The sequence below is a fragment of the Mus caroli genome, unplaced genomic scaffold (genome assembly GCF_978045245.1).
Source record: "Mus caroli unplaced genomic scaffold, Mus_caroli_1 scaffold_13, whole genome shotgun sequence".
Classification (NCBI taxonomy): domain Eukaryota; kingdom Metazoa; phylum Chordata; class Mammalia; order Rodentia; family Muridae; genus Mus; species Mus caroli.
The window spans coordinates 72,916,461-72,933,163 of NW_028227268.1; the positions used below are offsets into that span (position 1 = coordinate 72,916,461).

A 16,703-nucleotide genomic window follows, 5' to 3' on the forward strand; every position below is an offset into this window, starting at 1 on the left:
TCCTGCAGGAAGCTGACCTCATAGGATACTCTCAGGAGGTCAAAGATGTCCACCTCCACAGGAGGGTCATCTCCACTGGTCAGCAGAGCATGGAGGTGTGGGATAGGTGGAGAAATGCTCTGCTTGTTGACCACATTGTCCAGGTACCTGCAAGATCAAAGGACAGCAGTAAAGGATCCACAGCCACAGCCAAGTACTGGGCCAGAGTTCAGGCTTGGGAGTCCTATAGGAAGGTAGTAGTGTGTCCACTGGGGCCTGTATTAGGCTGGGAGCTCCCATCAGAGTAATAGCAGAGAACAGATCTTGCTGCCCACTGACACCTGAGCACTAACTCTGAGAATGTCAGGCTGTCTTCTAGGAGCCTGTGGATTCCAGAGCCTACCTAGTTTAGGGACAATGTGCTTCCTCTCTACTAGGTTACCAAGAACTGGGCCAAGAATCATGCAGTGGACAGTTTCTCCATGTCCAGTGGACACGGACTTGCTTTGGCTGGCTAGTTTGGGTCAACCAGGCCTTTCCATCCTCCTAGGCTCTCCAGGATGAGCCTAACATTCAAGGCAGAAGAGGCTTTCTGGTTCCAGTCATCCCAGCGGGCACCCTGGTCAGGTGCCTACCCCACTGTAGGACATACACATGAAACTCAGGTAGAACCATGGTCACAACTAAGTGTCTTGAATATCAGAGGACCAAGAATCATATTATTTAGGAGGCAGACCACAACCTGGCCAATTCTGCAGGGTCCCACCAGCCCTGGGCTGGCTCAACAGGCAGGCGCAGCGTTCCAGGTTGGGCTATAAGGGATTCAGGGTTAAGTAAGAGGGTGAGGGAGTGAGTGAGCTGAAAGCCAGGTTTGGGACTTGGAAAGCTCCTTTGTGCAGAGGAAAACCATGAGAGGGGGGATGTCCCCATGCCCAGGGGAGGGGCAGGGTCAGATCTGACCAGAGTCCTGTGGGGTATGAAAGAGACTAGAGTGGAGACCCACATGATCACCTGTAGCAGGCCCTGGCCCAGAAAGGTTTAGCTGTGCACTGAGACAGCAGGGGTGCTGGGAGAACCTGGGTGGGACGAGCTTGAAGAAGCCAGGGGAAGTGTGAGCTTGGTGATAGGCTCCATTATCACCAAGGCATTTGTTCCATGCCACAAGCCTGGTGTGGGGTCTGCTCTGTCAGGGGATGGGCACTGAGCTTGGAGGAGATGACCAGGCCAGCTTTGTGAAACAAGCGCTTCCCTGCCTTGGCTAGAGGTTGGAGGTCTTGCTGTGCCACTGTCCCCTGACATGAACATGAGTGTCACCACTGGACGTCTGCTTGGGGTCAGTTCCTGCGACTACAGCTGAGTGGCAGCCTGCAGCTCAGTACACTCAGGCCCACCAGCTCTCCTGTTTGCTTCCAGCATCTTGAATTCCACCAGTACAGTTGTGCCCTGCTCCTGGCTCATCTCTCGACCTCGTCTAGTACTTGGCACATAGCATAGGATGTTGGCTGAGGGCTGGGGAGGGGAGGGCTCTCTGCCAGCTTCCTGGAAGCAGAAGCCGCCCCCAGCATGGTCACCTGCCCAGCACGGTCATGGCCTCGCCCTCGTCATTGCAGTCCAGCAGCTGCTCCACGTTGGCGTCCAGCACAGCCAGGGCCACCTGCAGGATCACCTTGATGCCCTCATAGAAGAAGCAGTCGACAATGACCACGGCGCTCTCAAAGGGCATGACGCTGAGGAAGAGGGTCAGGAACCAGGACAGCGAGATGCTGGAGATCACCCCCAGCTCTTGCATCTTCTCTGAGAGCCGGGGCAGGACATCTCTCGTGAGCTCTTCAAAGATGCCCTGGTCTACGAGGGCTCCTGAGGAGGACAAGAGGCCAAATATGAGCACCGCTCCAGGGGCCTGAGCAGGCACCCTGTAGAATCCCAGGGCCTGGGGTATAGGAACACTATGTGGTTCCTGTCCAAACTCAACCCTGCCATCTCAGCTTATAGTGAGGCCCTGAGAGGTGTGCATATGCAGAAAACAGAAAGAAACACATTACTTTGCAATCATTCTTTCTATAGCTTCCACGCCATTGTGTGAAAAGGAACACTTGCTCAATGCACAGTGGTCCCTTGGCACCCATGAGGATACACACAGGGGTATATAGTAGCGTCAGGGAGCCTAGGCACACACTGTGGTATACTGTAAGTTACTTCTGGATGACTCATAATACCTACTATGGTGTAATGCTACGAAAAGCCATACAGCTATTATACCCTATCTGGAGAAGAACAAGGGGACAAATCTGGGTGTGTTCAGTACAGATGGAATTTCTTCTGAGCATTTCTGTTCAGTGCTTGGCTGAATCCATGGACATAGAGCCTATGGCTACAGATGTCTGACTTTTGGGAAATGTTGACTTTACCCCCTAGAAACAACAGAAGTAAGCAGTGGCTTCCCTCCCCTCTCCCAATGCTCTGAACATATACAAAGCTGAAGGCCCCCACGAGTGGTGACCCTGGACACCAAACAGCAGAGGACAGCTGAGAGCTAAACACAGATGTGCTGAGACAGTCTGTAAGCCATTTCCTTTTGACGACATGGGTTTTACTGGATATGAGTGCCTGAGAGTAGAACTGGACCACTGACCGGGACACGGGTAGACTACATGCTCTAGTTCTGGAACTTGAAATGTCTGAGGCAAAGAGACCTAGGAAACATGGATGGAGATTTGGGCTCTAGATGGCTTTTAAAACCCACTGAATATGAGATGTCCTCTGACTCAGTCCAGTCATCCTGGGAACGACCTCACAAGGTCTAGGTGGGAGCTGGACCCTGGAGGCAGAGGGCTGGTTGTCTGTGCTTCTTTCATTTCTGGCAAGATCCTTTTTTAGCTTCTAGTCTGTAAGGTGGGAGCCTGCATGGTGGCCGTGAGGTGCAGGGAAGCCTCAGTGGGAACTGCTTAGGGTGGAGTGGCCAGGGGAAGGTCAGCCACACCGGCGTGGAGCTTCTGAGCTCCTGGAATACCTATGGACACTCACCCACTACCCTGGTGTTGTAGTAGTCGGGCAGCATGCGCTCACACAGGGCCACCAGCAGCCAGAAGGCTTCCTCCTCACTGCCGTAGAGCAGGAGCACGGAAGTCACGATGTTCATTGCCTGCCAGGAAGAGACAGTACAAGTGTGTCTCAGTGTGTCTGTCTCACTCTGCTGGCCACAGAGCAAAATGGCCTGCCCCTTCAGAGAGGTCCAGCACCCAGCAACAAGAAACAGCCCCTGACCAAGCCTGGGAAATCTGCCAATAAGCCGATTTGCAAGAAATCAATGAGACAGAGACAGACAGACAGCTCGGTAAAAGTGGGTCAGAAGGCATTAAGAAAACAGAGACAAGACATCAGCCAACACTTCCACTTAGTGGGCTGGGTCAAGCTGATGTGTGGGTGTGTAGCCAGGGCCCTGCAGCGGGGGAAGAGGGTTTACACAACATTAGCTGGTAACAAAGAGAAGCATAAAAGGGGGCAAGTTATTTTAAAAAGTTATTTCAAGCCAATCTGCTGGCCTCTATGAATTGGTAGCGTGATGCAGAACACTGGTCTTACAACAACTACGTTTTAGGAAGCCAGTTTCCTTGAAATCCAGAGACAAGCTAAGGCTGACAGAAAACCCTTTGACGTGGCTAGGAAAAGTCTACTAGATTCACAGACAAAAGCCACCAGAAACGTAAATCGAAATCTTAGTGAGATAGTCTACCACTCCTGTGTGTATAAAACCAGCAAGCGTTAAGAGGAACAGGACCCTTGTGACCAACTGGTGACAAAGCAGAGGCAACAGCTGCTGTGGGAATGAGGAAGTGTCCTAGAAGGCGCACAGATCGCCATGCAGCAATCTGACCTCTGGGGTCACAGCCAGTGGCCTGAAGGCAGAGACACTCATGCACTGAGCTTCACAGCAGCCTGAGGTGCAACAGTCCAGTGGTCAAGTGACCCAGGTGTCCATCAAGAGCCGGGGAGAGAAATCATATACAGCTACAGCGGAATAACATCCAGCTTTAAAAATAGAGAATTCTGATTCTTGCTGAAATGTGATGGCTCTTGGGGACAGTAGGTAAACAGCCAGATGCAAAAGGATAAATGATGGTCTCAAGGGACGCCGGGTCAAGTCTCACTCAGCATCTGTGGCTTTTCTCAGCATTTCTTGCCCCACCCATGCACTGAACCTCTCCAGCCAAGGGGCTGGGCTTCCCTTCCTTCCCTTCCCGAAGCTTCTGACCCCACCTCAGCCATTTGGCTTGGCAGTGTCTCTCCATCCTCTCAGCTCCTCTCTTTGCTCCCTCCCTCCCCTTCCTTTCTCAGTCTTCCCTGGCTCTCTCCTCTCACGGCCAGGCTTATTCTGCTGGCCCAGGTCAGGCTGGGCCCTTCCAGACGCCTCTGGCTGTGCTCTCCCCCTGTCTACAGTAAACACCCTCCTCCGTACACAGGAACAGTCCTGTCCCCGCTTTCATTCAGTACAATTACACTCACATGAGATAACACTGAACGATCAGATCCAGAGACAAACGGAGAATGGTACAGGGGAGTTAAGACAGTGGGACTGAGGAGTGGTGTGTGTTTGCTAGTACAGCCTTTGTGTGGGGAGATGGCTACCTAACAGTGTGTATGTACTTAACGCCACTGAGCCACACACTTAAGAGAGAATAAAATGATAAATTTTATATTATGTATGCTTTACTATATATACAGAAATAGAAAGCTCTGTCCAGTCTCAGACAAGGAACACACAGATGACAACTTTGGCACTGGGCTGAGGGGAACAGTCACCATTATCTCACTCTTGTTTAAAGATTATGTGTGTGGGTGTCCATGTGCGGGTGTGCTTGCGAGCACAGTGCCTTCGGAGGCCAAAGACATCAAATGTCCTGGAGCTGTTGTTATAGGCTGTCGGATGCGGGTGCTGGGAATTGAACTCGGGTCCTCTAGAAGAGCAGCGCACTCTTAACCTTAAGCCATCTCTACAGCCCCTTTAAAAACAAACTGGCAAGCAAAAACCAAGGTTTTGTGCCGCTCAAACTGGCCTCAAAACTCTCTGTGTGGCTTTGGTGACCTGATCCTCCTGCCTGGATTTCCCAGGTGCCCAGAGTCTAGGCACCAGGTCTGTTTTTGAGACAAGGTCTGGAAACCTTGAACTTGCAGCAATCCTCCTGCCTCAGCCCCCCAAGTGTAAGGATTACAGGCACTTGGCTAAGTTACATCTTGTGGGAGGTTAGGTTCTTCCTCCTGGATATGGACAGGACCGAGTGTATAGGCTCCCAGCACCTGCCCCTGGGAGGCTACGGTACATGATTCTCGCAGGGCCCCTGCTAAGGTCCCTTACCTGGCAGTAGCCAATAGTAGGGTTTCGGAAGGCATAGGCAGTCAGCACCCGCCGGAGCGCAGCGATCCCGAGCTCATTCTGGAAAGCAGGGTGCTCGGGCATGGAGCGATGGAGGTCCCGCTCTATCTCCTCGGTGGCCAAGCTGTACTTCCCCAGGGACTTCTCCACTAGCTCAGCGTAGTAGCCGGGATGGGTCACCATCTCGTTCCAGGCCCCTGGGGAGACACAGGTGGGAGCTGTCTTTCTCTTCTTCCTCCTGGGACTTGGGCAACAGGGATAGGGCTGACTGGAGACACAGATAGCCCATGGAGGAGAGAGAACTTTGCACTCAGTTACAAGGTGTGAGGCCGAGTTTCCCTGGTGACTCCTCGGAGAAATTCAGAAGGCCTGTCTCTTGAAATGCTCCAAGTGGCCAAAGGTATGAATGCTGTCAGAGCGTGTCCCAAGGAACACAGCCTTTAAGGGGATCTTCCTGCCTCTGATAGTGCTGACACCCACTGACAACACCCGGGCTGGCATCTGCTGTTCTGGGCCCTGTAGCTGTAGTCCTTACTCCCAGTTCTCTGAGAAATCTGGCAGCTCTTCCTCCACCTGGCTGACTGCAGGAGGCTGGCTCAGGGACCAGAGGAACTCACCTGAGGTGAGTTTCCTTTTGGTACTAGGGATAGAACCCAAGGCCTCGGGAAAGGTCAGGACATGCTCACTCAGGGCATCAGACACAGAAAACTTTGAGGGAGGGCTAAGGCTGGCCAATCCAAGGCTGGGGGCAATGGGGCCACTCACCAGAGAAGAGGAGCCAAAGCTCCCCTCGGAGGCTCTCAGGGATGCCTTTCAGGACCAGCTCCCGGGTTTTGGCTGTTCGGTACATGCACATGCCACGCCCGTACTCAAAGAAGTGGATGTTCCAGGATTCCTCCTTCATCTTCTCCTTGGCCTGAGAGAGGGAACATGGAGTGGGAAGCTGAGGAGAGTCTTGGTGGCGGGGCCTTGGTGGGCAGGCCTTCCACCTCTCTGGGCAAGGCTAGTAGTCTGCTGTGGAAATCACCCGTAGAATGAGGATACAAAGCTCGGGGTTCAGAGCCATGACTATAAAGGAGTTGAGGGCTTATCCTGGCCCCCAAGCTTTTCAGCAGTAGATGGCCCTTCCCGTTAGAGGCCCCGGGCACCCCCAACACAGGCCAGGCAGGGTGTTTGTCCCTAATCCTTGGCCGGGTCCACCTGACACTGCCCAGTGCAGATCAAGGGGCACATACACCCTGACAAAGCCATGAGGGATGGTGCTGGCCACAAAGGCCCAGCCCAGAGGTGGCTCCAGCCTTCCTCCTGAGGTCTCAACTCAGGCATGAGCTGAAGTGAGAGTGCTCAGGCCTTACCCCTTTGGCGCCAAGGTCCTCCATGGGTGAGTTCTTCTGGAAGACTTTGAGCAGGCCCTGGGAAGTAGTAGGAATTTCCTGCGTACTGAAACTTGGAGGGCTGCTGAGGGGAGAGGATGGGTTGGCGGGTGGCTCCGATGCCTCCTGAGGAGTTGGGAGAGACTAGAAAATAGAACAGGAGGGGAAAGTGCCTAAAGGAGCTGCCCAGGGGTCAGCGGGGCCAAGTACAAGGCTGCAGATAGGGCCCAGTCTGCATTTCCTCTCTGGCTGGCTGAAACCAAAGCCACCTATGAGAACCAGTGAGTGACTTTCACAAGCATCTGGCTCTCCCTCCTGGTGCTGCCCAGGTCTTCTCATGGTCATGTCCTGCTGCAGTAAGCATGCGGGAGGTGGGGTCCACACTTAGTGTGTGTGTGCAGTGCCATAGCACTTGTATGCAGGTCAGAGGACAACCTATGGGCGGCAGTTCTCTCCTTCCACCATGTGGACTCAAGGGACCAAACTACAGTCACCAGGCTTAGTAGCAAGCACTTTAACTGCTGAGGCATCTCACAGCCCTGAGAGTTTCTTTTAGAAACAGAAAATACACCCTCAAATTCTTACAGAATTTCAAGGGATCCCGTTTTTGTTTGTTTGTTTGTTTGTTTGTTTTTTTCAATCAATAATCCTAGAATATAACAAAGTCCACAAGCATATGAGGTTTTTGGTTTTGGGCCTTTTAAAGTATTTTTAAATTTAGTTTTTATTTAAGGTGTAGACATGCACTGTGGGTGCCTGGAGCTGGGGTTACAGGTGGCTGTGAGCTGCCTGAGGGGTGCTGGGAACCAGAAGAGCTCTTAATGACACAGCATCTCTTCAGTCCCCTTCATTTTTGCTTTTTGAGACAGGGTCTCCCTATGTAGTCATGGCTGTTCTGGAACTTGCTATATATTTCAAGCTATCCTTGAACTTGTAGGGATTCCCTTGTGTCTGCCTTCCTGGTTCTGGGATCACTAATCCATGGCCATGCTAATCATAAGAGCATGTGTTTTATCTAGCCTGGTTGTTGTTCTATTCTTGGTCCTTGGATAGACAGCTGTATCCAACAGAAATAAAGTAACATGCTGGATTAGGCAATGACCAGTGTTCTGGACAGAATGCCTGATGATAATTCTAGGCCTGTCATTGAGACATTGGGCCTGGTGAAGGTGGGCAGTGTCACTATCATGTCCCTTCCTTCCTTTTTAGTGATAACAGGAATGGAAGCCAGGGCTGTGTGCATGCTCTATCCCTAGCCCTTGGTTTTCCAGACAGGGTCTTACCAGTTCTCTGAGCTGGCCTTGAACCTGTAACTGCCCTATCTCAGACTGTCAAGTGTTAGAATCACAGAGACATGTCACTGTATTTGACTCAGTAATTCTTTGTAGTAGGACTGTTCTGTGCTCTACAAGATGCTCAGGTGCACCCCTGGTCTGTATCCTAGGCCATGCGTCACCCTCCAGCATGCGCCACGGGGTCAGGTTCAGCAGTAGCAGATGGCTGCACCTGGAGGCTCTTTATCTAGTCTTGCCCACCCCCTTCTGTTCCTAAGTGGCTTCCTCACCTCTGGGGCTGGGTCTGAAACACTGGCCTTTGTTCCCCCAACGCTGCTGCCCGTCTGCTTGGACGGTGTTTTCTGGAGGAAGTCAGAGATCCTCTGAACCAGGAAGTCACGGTCTTTCAGGTTGGCAAACAGGAAGGTCATTTTACTCTTGGTGCTGATAGACAGAGGGCTGGGGAGGACGCTGGAGCTGTCGGCTTTTTCAACAATGGTCACCTGAGGGGGCAAAAGAATGCTTTGGGGTGTTTGCATCTTATTTAGGATGTAGATAGAGCTGGGTGTGGGCTCTCATGGGCACAAGGCAGTGAAGCACTGAGTGGCCCAGCTGGACTGATGTCCTGCCACTTGTGTGTGAGCTGCACATGTGTGTCATGCAGGGGTGAGGGTGTGCAGTGGCCTTGGGCAGGCTCTGGGAAGATGATGTAAAGTGTAAATCCAGCTGCTCCTGCTGACTTTTCAAAATATGACCCGTCTATGTCATGTGTCCTCTACACCATGTGAGTAGCCCTTCAACTGCAAGGCATCCAAGGCTTCTGTCCCCAGGGAACTGTTTGAGGCAGCTCCTCCCAAAGCTTGGCTCCATTTGCAACATGTGGGAAGAGTGACATCGCCCCAGCTCCAGCAGGGGACAAACAATGGGCATCAGGCTAGGCCTAGTTATGAGGGGTGAGAGTTGGCAACAAGGAAGCCCAGGAAGTCATTGACTATTTGTTACTGAAGAACTGATCTGTGACCTGGCCTTACCTGGGCAAGAGACAGGACGGAGGGCATAAAAACCGCTCTGAGGTGTGCATGAGACTGAATGGAGGCATTTGTAGGCGCTGGAGCAGACTGGGCAGGGCTGGATGTATCTTTATCTAAGTGGGGTGAATTTATGTGTGATGAATAAACATATGGGTGTATACACCTGCATACATAGGTGTTTGCACACCTATGGGACATATGTGGATATGGGTATTTAGATGTGTGAAGGTATGTATAGAGTACATATGTGAATGTGTAGTGGATGCATGTGTATATGTAGGAACAGGTCTGTGTCGTATAAATGATGTGTGTGTGTGTGTGTGTGTGTGTGCATGCATATATGTGAATGATTGTACATGTGGTCATGTGCATGGTTGGTGTGTGGAAGCCTCAGGTGGTCAGATGGTGTACTGATGGTCTCAAGAGATCTCAAGAGGCAGTGGGGGTTTCCTGCACACAGGGAGGAGATGATGCACAGAGAGAAGATCCTAGGCCCCACACTCTGCCTGCCACCTTCAGTTCTGCTGGCTGCACTGGGGCATGTGTCCCTAATGGGTTAGATGTGGTTGGAACTTTCCTGAGGAGGCCTGAAGACAGTGGTGTCCTGTCTGGTGGCTGTGGAGAGGAAGGGACAGACTCCTGTCAGGACATCTCTGATTAGGATGATGCAGCTAACCAAGAAGCAGCTAAGACCAAGGATGACTCCAGGTCTACCTGGGCAATGGATGTCGGACTGTCACTTAGCCAAGGAAAGGCATGAAGGACATGTCTGGGAGTGAGACCTAAAGGCCAATCATGGAGCTCTCCTGAGTAAGAAGGCCTGGAACCACCTGGCTGTGGTGTGGAGGACTGGCCAGCTTCCATACTAAGCAGCTGTAGAGTTCTGCCCCAAGAGCAGCTAGAGCAGAGATGCTCACCTCCCTCAGGGGTATGATGAGGCGGCAGGCATCTTCCTCCTTGCTGGCAAAGCAGATGTAGTTATTGGAGATGAACATCTGGCCGGGGATGTGTAGCTTGTTAAATGGCGTCCATAGGGTGCAGCCTGTGTGGCCATCCAGCCGCTCGTCTTTGGGCAGCCGGAACGTGGCCCTGTAGCACTCATTCTTGGCTCGGGCATCTAGGTCTCTGAGGAAACAAAGTGGAAATTCAGGGTAAGGCAAGAATTTTCTGTTTCCTCACTAGATCCCAGATCCTTGGGGTCTTCCACTGAGCAACTCATGCCTGGGAACTGGAGCTCAAGAAAAGATATGGTTTTTATACACCAAGCATTAGGGAGGGACAGAACATAATGTTCCCTTGAGGCTGGATGCTTTGAAAGGCCATCCAGAGGCTCTGCCACTTGGTACTGAAGGACAGGCAGTCCTTGGAGCTGCTTGTGTCCTGCCTGGCTCAGGGCCAGCATGACATGGGCCCCGAGCTTCTTCCCCACACAGGGAAGAGCTAACACCACCTTGAAACCCAGACAAGACGCCCCAGCAGGGAGCAGTCGAGCTAAATCAAATTGTATGCTGGTTCTTGCAGAGAAATGCAGTCTGCTCTCTGTGGGTTGCAGCCTGATCATTCCTGTTCTGGGTCTATGACCAGAGACGGATCTTCCTAGCTCCCAGGACAGCTTCTCATCTGCCCTGCGCTGCTGGCACCCTAACCAGAGCCTGAACATGTACCCAGACGTACAGCTTTGAACACTGCCTGCCAAGCACTGCTGCTTATCTTTCTGCACGGTCACACTCCCATCAAGAGAGTGTTGCACAACATCCTGATTTAGAAGGTGCACGGTGGGCCTGCAACCTGGCCACTGCTTCTTAATGAGGGACTTCTCTGTCACTCAGCACCCTGATGTGAGACCAAGAGATGGTAAGACTCCCTCCTTATATGTGGCTCTCCCTACACAATACTGTCATGGTTGTCTAATTGCTGGCTTCCTTCCCAGGTAGTGGGCTTGTGAGGGCACGCGCTGGACACCTGGCAGGGTTTGTGGACCCAGCCCCAAAGTGACCATTCTCACTGCTGTGGGACCTCCCCACTCCTCGGGAGGTTGGCGTACCGCTTTAGAGCTGAGATGTTCTTATGTGGCCGGATAGGCCTGGGTAGGGCCTTGTCCTCCAGGAAGCCCTCGCTGTCCAGCAGTTGCCGCATGGCCAGGTTGGCCAGCTGCTCCATAAGCTTGAAGGTCTCACCAATGTTTAGGAACATGGAGAAAAACAGCTCCTGGTCCCGTGTGTCCACACGGATGCTCTCGGGGAAGAGTAAAGTGGCATTCTTCTCCAGGCGTGTGACGTCCACCCACTGTACCACCAGGCTCACTGATAACCACAGGGACAAACACACCATCCATTACAAGCCGGCAAGGAGAGACCCACCACTTGCTCTCAGAAGCTCCCTAAGGATACCGCTTCCTTCCACCCCTCCACGTCTGAGCCTAGTCACACTAGGACAAGAGATCCACAAAGAGGTACAGCTCGTCGGGTTCACTGCTGCTCCAAGCCTAACCTTCCTCAGTGAATGCCTTACCTGAGTGGATAAGGCCTGAAAGGGACAGATATGCAGAGACCTAGCTCAGATCCTGGCTGTGAGGAGCCCCACTGGGGTATGGACTGAGTCACAATATGGTAGGACTGGCACAGAACAGGATACCAGCCTCCACAGAGGTGGTGACTGGCCATTGCGGTCTGACAGGTAAACAGTAAGGGCAGGAGGAGGAGGGTACGGAGGGCTCAGGAACTAGTGTTGATACCTGCCACCTGGGCCGGCTACAGGAAGCTCCTTTTGGGGTGACAGCAGCAGAGGGAGCTGCCAGATATGCTGGGAGTGTGACTTGCCTCCCAAGGCCAGGGTATTCTACAGGAAAGGGCCATGAGCAGGTGACAGTGCTATGTACCTGAGGCTCTACAAAACCTACTGAAGAAAGATGTGTCAATGTGCACAACACTGGCAGCTTCAGCTACTGTGGAAGCCACTGTGGGCTGCTGGGTACAGGTGTTGCCTGGGTGCTCCCACCACAGGGAGACGGGGGCATAGGAATGTGGGTGCTTTGGATCAGCAGTGAGGTCAGGGAGGCTGAGGCGTGGGGGAGCTGGGCACGAGGTAAGGGGTGCCCTCTGCCCCACCTCACCTTCCTTCCCCAGCAGAAAGGAGTAGAAGCACAGGTGGTTGACGGTCAGGTAGAGCCAGCCCTGGCGTGGCACACGGCCCTTCCAGAAGCTACAGGAGTAGTAGTTGACCAGCTTCTCGCCCTCTGGCATGCCGAACTGCTTCCGCATCTTTAGCTCTGCCTCCTTGAATTTCCCTGGGTCCTCGTCCCCCTGGGGCTGCAGGTTCTTGTTCTCTTCTGCAATGATGCCCTAGAGGGACAACACAGTTTGGGCCACTGAGCATATTGGAGCAGTCTCAGAAAGGAGCAGAGGCCAGGAACCCAGAATCTAGGACTTTTTAAATTAAAAAACAAAACAAAACAAACAAACAAACAAACAAACAAAAACCCAACCAAAAAAAAAGGGAGGAGCTAGGAGTCTCTCATAGCCTAGGCTGACTTCAAACTCTCTGTAGCCAAACCTTGTCTTTTTTCTTAATTCCCAAATGCTGAGATCACAGGCACTCGCTGTCACACTGGTGGTTTATATGGTACCAGGATGCACAGCCAGCACGTACTCTAACATCAGAGCTACATTCCTCGCCCTCAATTAACTTACTTACTTACTTTCTTTCTTTCTTTCTTTCTTCCTTTCTTAGACATTTTCATTTATATTTCAAATGCTATCCCCAAAGCCCCCTATACCCTCCCCCTGCCCTGTTCCCCAACCCACCCACTCCTGCTTCCTGGCCCTGGCATTCCCCTGTACTGGGGCATATGATCTTCACAAGACCAAGGGCCTCTCCTCCCATTGATGGCCGACTAGGCCATCCTCTGCTGCATATGCAGCTAGAGACTCAACTCTGGGAGTACTGGTGAGTTCATACTGTTGTTCCTCCTATAGGGTTGCAGATCCCTTTAGCTCCTTGGGTACTTTCTCTAGTTCCTTCATTAAGGGCCCTGTGTTCCATCTAATAGATGACTGTGAGCATCCACTTCTGTATTTGCCAGGCACTGGCATAGCCTCACAAGAGACAGCTATATTAGGGTCCTGTCAGCAAAATCTTTCTGGCATATGCAATAGTGTCTGGTCGATTAAGTTTCTAAATTAGCATACAAAGGAGTGGTTTCAGGCCAGTCAGTGGTGGTGCACGCCTTTAATCCCAGCTCTTGGGATTAAAGGCAGAAGGATTTCATCATAGCCTAGTCTACGGAGTGAGTTCCAGGACAGCCAGGGCTATACAGAGAAACCATCTCGAAAAACAAAACAAAACAAGAAGTGGGTTTCATTATGACATTTCCTTTTGTTAAAGATGTATTTTTAAATTTGTGTGTGAATGTAAGGTATGTGTAAAAGCAATGCCCATGAAGGCCAAAAGAGGTTGGTGGCCTCCCTGGAGCTGGAATCACAGGTGGTCCTGCCCTTCAGGTGCCTTTCCTAGGTTCTGGCTGGTAGCGCTCAGTCTCTGACAGTTGAGGGGCCCCTGGGAGACCTAAAGGCAGGGAGCAGGGAGGTGCTCTCCCCGATGGCCTCAGTTGTCAGCCTTTAGGTGTCCTTACCTGTCAGCATCACAGGGTGGATTATGCGTTTGTGCGTGCATGCGCATGTGAGAGCGACTGAGCCAAGCCGGCTCTTCCCTCCCCTACGTGGGTTCTCAGAGCAGAACTTGGGCTGTGGGACTCACAGTTGTGCCTTTCCCGCTGCTTCCTCTCACAAGGCCTAAGCCTCCTTTCTTTTCCATTCTCAAGTAAGTCACATTAGAGGGTAGGGCAGAAAATGGCTCCCGCAGCTGGTTATGCCCATCTGTCCCTCTTTTCACCAGGCCTGCTCTACAGTTTCCACTTCCGTCTCCGTGGCCTTACTAAAGGCTCCTTGCCTCAGGCCCCATCTGCTTCTGGATCCACCAGCCTACCTTTCTATCCCTTGTTTTTTCTTAAGATATTAGCTTTTGCCTAAGAATTTCTACTTCCTTTGTCTAATTACCTGGTTTCTCTGGAGTTTCTAACTTACTAAATGGGACATTACTGCCACCCTCCTTTCTTTCTTAACATTTACAGGTCCCTTCTGTGAACTGCTGCTGCCAATTCCAACATAGAGCATTTCAACTATCATCCACACAGGTGTTTCCTGGTGTGTGTTCACAGGTGTGAACGTGTACTTGTGTGCACATGTGTGGAGGCAGGAGGCTGCTGCCACGTGCCTTCCCTGATTGCTTCCCACTTTACACATCAAGACTGGGTCTGTTACTTGGGCCCAGAGCCATTGTTTGGCTAGCCTCACTAGGCTGCTCCATCCTTCTGGTGTTGCGATTTCCAGAGCGCTGCCACGGGCCACTCAGCATTTACATGGGTACTGGGGATTTGAATCTCAGTCCTGGTGCTTGTAAGGTGAGTGTTTTACCTGCTCAGCCACCTCCAATTTTATGTTTCCTAATTTCCATGGGCTGTCTTGTGATCCCCAGAGGTTGAGAGACCTCATCCTTGTCACAGCATTATTATGGGTTGATGTGGTGGACCCGTAAGAGGGGGGACCAAGTGGGAGGTCATCCTGTCATTGGGGACATGCCTTTAAGAGCATACTAGGGCAACTGGGCATGGTGGCACTCAGGAGGCAAGGCAGGCAGATGGCTATGAGTTTGAAGCTAGTGTGGTCGTCGTCCTGAGCTTGAGTGTTCTTCTGATGTGTTTGTTAGGGCAAGCATTTAGGAGACACATGCTAAGGCTGCTTCATTACTACTACCCAACAGAAGAGGAACAGCTTGGCTTTGCCTGTTTCCCTGTAGCTATAAGACGACCAGGTCCTGCCTTGAACTCCAGTGTGTGCAAAGAAGAGCTCAGAAACTCAGTCCAATCTGCCCTGGTCTATGGTGTTCCAATACAGTGACTTCACAAGGCTTGCTGAAAGAAACTGCACAGTAAAACTCTGTACACCAAGGGTCCTCCTGGGAATCTCGATGTAGCCCAGGCTGGCCGGGAGCTCACAAGCTTCTATTTGCCTCCTGAGTGTTCGGATCACAGGTGTGTGCTATTATGCTTGGCTTCATAATCATTATTTGGCTATAAAATATTCCATTAAGTATACTACACATGACTTAATAACTCCCCTGAAGATAATGCACATAGCAAAATAAGGACTTAGAAAGTACTGGAAAACTCAAGTAAGACTGTTGTTCTCATACTACAGAGGAAGGAGACGCGTTTCCCTCCTACGGGTCTGGGAGGCACTGCTCCCAGTGTTTGAGGTAATCAAGGCTCCAGGGAGCATAGGAGTAACACATGTCAGTCACTCTGCATCTATCAATACGCCACAAAGCACACCCCAAGAATATCAGCATAAAAAGGTATGTATCTTTTAACTTGTAAGATACTTTTTTATTTGGTCTGGGTATAGTGGTGCATGTCTTGTTTCCAGCACTTGGATCAAGAGTTCAAGGTTACCCTTGACTACATAGTAAGTTCAGGATGAACTTGAACTATCTAAGCTTGTATCTCAAAAAACCCAGGAGAGGGGCTGGTGAGATGGCTCAGTGGGTAAGAGCACCCGACTGCTCTTCCGAAGGTCCAGAGTTCAAATCCCAGCAACCACATGGTGGCTCACAACCATCCGTAACGAGATCTGGCGCCCTCTTCTGGAGTGTCTGAAGACAGCTACAGTGTACTTACATATAATAAATAAATAAATCTTTAAAAAAAAAAAAAAAAAAACCCAGGAGAGTTGGGCATGGTGGTACATACCTTTAATCCTAGTACTGTCAGGGGGCAGGCAGGGGGCTGACCTTAAGTTCAAGGTCAGCCTGGTCTACATGGTCTAAATAGGGACTTTCACACCAACCAGGGCTATACAGAGAGGCCTTGTTTCAAACAAACAAACAAACAAACAAACAAACAAACCACCAAGAAAAAAAGAGATTTCCAAATGTCTTTCCCTGTTGGTCAAGGCTCCGGCAAACGCAATTACATATCTGCATATGGATAAGGCATTTCAGAAGTAATACACACTCCCAGCTAACCTTCAGACCCCAGAGGTCAGCTACGGCGGGGGCTCTGCAGGTGTGTGGGTCAGCTTTCTGTTAGCCTGACAACTCAGTGAAAAAGGAAAGCAGGCTTATTTTTATTTGGTCTGATGGATCCAAAGTTTTCAGTTCATGGCTGCAGCATCTTGTTGCTTTGAGCCTGTGATGACACAGCATACCATGGTGGAAAGTGTGTGGCCTAAGAGGCCTGTCCACCTTGTAGTGGCCAAAGGGACCAGGGTCCCAATATCCCCATTCAAGGGCACCTCTCCATGCACCTCACTGCCCTCCATGAGTTCCCACCCCCTAAAGGGTCCAGCATCTTCCAATAAGACCACAGGCTGAGAACCAACCATGGGCCTTTGGGGATATTCAAGATCCCAACAATCATGTCCATGGCCCTTTCACCCATCAGAAATGAGAGAAGACCTCAGTTTTCATCCTGTGAAATGGGAACAAAACCTACACCAGGTTGTTTAAAGATGTGACTGGATAGACAAAACAGCCAAGTCTTGGAGTCTGCAGGGCACTGGTTCTAGGACCCCCAGAGATATATAAATCTATGTATGTTGATAGTTTGCCTGTCTACCTT

General features: G+C 51.2%; 1 protein-coding gene across 2 annotated transcripts in view; it reads right to left on the reverse strand.

The window, feature by feature from the left end:
• Positions 1-16,703, reverse strand: part of Tbc1d9b (TBC1 domain family member 9B) — a 38,789-nt gene that overhangs the window by 12,982 nt on the left and 9,104 nt on the right. For both annotated transcript variants that reach the window (XM_085830058.1, XM_085830057.1), the window contains exons 4-13: positions 12,141-12,369; positions 11,073-11,331; positions 9,946-10,153; positions 8,288-8,500; positions 6,706-6,867; positions 6,116-6,266; positions 5,333-5,547; positions 3,004-3,121; positions 1,551-1,836; positions 18-147 (exon numbers count right to left, since the gene is read on the reverse strand). In XM_085830058.1, coding sequence (XP_085686184.1) covers positions 18-147; positions 1,551-1,836; positions 3,004-3,121; positions 5,333-5,547; positions 6,116-6,266; positions 6,706-6,867; positions 8,288-8,500; positions 9,946-10,153; positions 11,073-11,331; positions 12,141-12,369 — 1,971 coding nt within the window. The remainder of the gene's footprint in view (positions 1-17; positions 148-1,550; positions 1,837-3,003; positions 3,122-5,332; positions 5,548-6,115; positions 6,267-6,705; positions 6,868-8,287; positions 8,501-9,945; positions 10,154-11,072; positions 11,332-12,140; positions 12,370-16,703) is intronic.